The sequence below is a fragment of the Empidonax traillii genome, unplaced genomic scaffold (genome assembly GCF_003031625.1).
Source record: "Empidonax traillii isolate 1590-97213 ecotype Southwest subspecies unplaced genomic scaffold, ASM303162v1 scaffold2697:size19315, whole genome shotgun sequence".
Classification (NCBI taxonomy): domain Eukaryota; kingdom Metazoa; phylum Chordata; class Aves; order Passeriformes; family Tyrannidae; genus Empidonax; species Empidonax traillii.
This window is the reverse complement of record NW_020957890.1, coordinates 16068-18210: the sequence shown is the minus strand read 5'-3', so window position 1 is coordinate 18210 and position 2143 is coordinate 16068. Positions and strand designations below refer to the sequence as shown.

The 2143-nt window shown below is 68.6% G+C and overlaps 1 protein-coding gene across 1 annotated transcript in view; it reads left to right on the top strand.

Annotated features, from left to right (window-relative positions):
* Positions 1-262: 262 nt before the first annotated feature.
* Positions 263-2143, top strand: part of LOC114072148 (protein TEX261) — a 4758-nt gene continuing 2877 nt past the window's right edge. Inside the window, exons 1-3 of the mRNA XM_027910070.1 lie at positions 263-404; positions 891-970; positions 1337-1490. Of these exons, the coding sequence (XP_027765871.1) occupies positions 335-404; positions 891-970; positions 1337-1490 (304 nt within the window). The 5' untranslated portion in view covers positions 263-334. The remainder of the gene's footprint in view (positions 405-890; positions 971-1336; positions 1491-2143) is intronic.

Sequence of the window (2143 nt, the reverse complement as noted above, 5' to 3'; positions counted from 1 at the left end):
TGGGCTTCCCCCCGCACATTCCCAGGTCCCTGTACATCCCGGGGGTCCCTGCACATCCAGGGGGTCCCTGTACATCCCGGGGGTCCCTGCACATCCCGGGGGTCCCTGTACATCCCGGAGGTCCCTGCACATTTGGGGTCCCTGCACATTTGGGGTCCCCCCGCCCCGCCCCGCCGCCTCCGCCGTGCCGCGAGTCCTCCGCGCCTGCAGGGGGCGCTGTGGGCGGCGAGCCCAGCGCGGCCCCGCGGCTCGGTGGTTCCGGCGCCGCGTGTTGGCGGAGGGGCCCGGGAGCGCCCCGGGAGCGGCCCCGGGAGAGCCCCGGCCCGGCCCCGCCATGTGGTTCATGTACGCGCTCAGCTGGCTGTCCCTGCTCGTGCAGGTGGCCTTCGTCACCCTGGCCATCGGTGAGACCCCCGCGGGCCGGCCCGCCCCGCGCGGGCCGCGATATGTCGGGCGGGCGGCGCTGGGGAGGGGGCGGCGGGGCTGGGGGAGCGCCGAGCTGGGCACGGGACCCCCTGGGAGTGCCGGGGATTGGGGGTGCCTGGTCCCTGGCATTGGGGGTCCCTGGATATCCCTGAGGTTTGGTGTGCAGGTGACTGGGGGTCCCCTGTGGTCCCTGGGTGTCCAGGGGACCAGCAGTCCCCGAGTGTCCCCAAGGCGCCCTGTGCTGCTGTTTTGGGAGGTGGGGGGTCCCCCCGGTGCCGATCCCGGTGCTGATCCCGGTGCCTATCCCGGTGCTGATCCCGGTGCCGATCCCGGTGCCGATCCCGGTGCCGATCCCGGTGCCGATCCCGGTGCCGATCCCGGTGCTGATCCCGGTGCCGATCCCGGTGCTGATCCTGGTGCCGATCCTGGTGCCGATCCCGGTGCTGATCCCGGTGTCCCCGCAGCGGCCGGGCTGTACTACCTGGCGGAGCTGATCGAGGAGTACACGGTGGTCACCAGGAGGATCATCAAGTACATGATCTGGGTGAGTCCCAGCGGGGACTTGGGGCCGAAATACCCCCCGGGAGGGCAGAGCGGCTGTGCCGTGGGATGGGGGAAGAGCGCGTGGGAAGCTCCTGATTCCCAGAGGGAGGGAGGGTGGCAGTGCCATCCCACCTGGGGACACGGGGGTGCTGCCCCGGCCCGGGTGACCCCTGTTCCCCCTGATGGGGAATCCAGGAGTGTCCCGCCAGGAGCAGGGCGGGATTCCCACTGGGACCTTTGCCCGGGGTGGGAGGCACGTGGGGGATGTGGCAGCAAACCCACCGTGGCAGATCCCCGTGCCCCCCCAGCTGACCCCAGCTGACCCCAGCTGACCCCAGCTGACCCCAGCTGACCCCTTTCCCCGCAGTTCTCCTCGGCCGTGCTGGTGGGGCTGTACCTGTTCGAGCACTTCCCGGGGTTCCTGGTGGGCGTGGGGCTCTTCACCAACCTGGTGTACTTTGGATTGCTCCAGACCTTCCCCTTCATCGTCCTCACCTCCTCCAACTTCATCCTGTCCTGTGGTGAGGGGGCAGTTCCCACATGGGGGGTGGGAAACGGGGTGAGAGCGGGAGATGGGGAGGGCAGCCTCGTCCCCCCATCCCAGGGGGGCTCTGGGTCATCCCCGGGGGGCTCTGGGGGGCAGCAGAGGTTTGGGAATTGCTGTCCCTGCCTGAGAAGGACTTTGAGCTCCAGGTGGCACTTTAATGGCAGGTGCTGATGTGGCTGGGATCGATCTGGGCATTGTGGGGGGGTGTGGAGCTGGGAATGCCGGGCTTTCCTGGGAATGCTGGGCTTCTTGGTCACCCTCTGCTTCCACTCACACTGGTCTGAGTTGGGAGGGACCTTAAATCCCACCCAGGGCCACCTTCCACTAGCCCAGGGTGCTCCAAGCCCTGTCCAGCCTGGCCTTGGACACTTCCAGGGATCCAGGGGCAGCCACAGCTTCTCTGCCCAACCTGTGCCAGGGCCTGCCCACCCTCCCAGCCAGCAATTCCTTCCCAATATCCCATCTCTCCCTGCCCTCTGGCAGTGGGAAGCCATTCCCTGTGTGCTGTCCCTCCATGCCTTGTCCCCAGTCCCTCTCCAGCTCTCCTGGAGCCCCTTTAGGCCCTGCCAGGGGCTCTCAGCTCTCCCTGGAGCCTTCTCTTCTCCAGGGGAACCCCCCCAGCTCTCC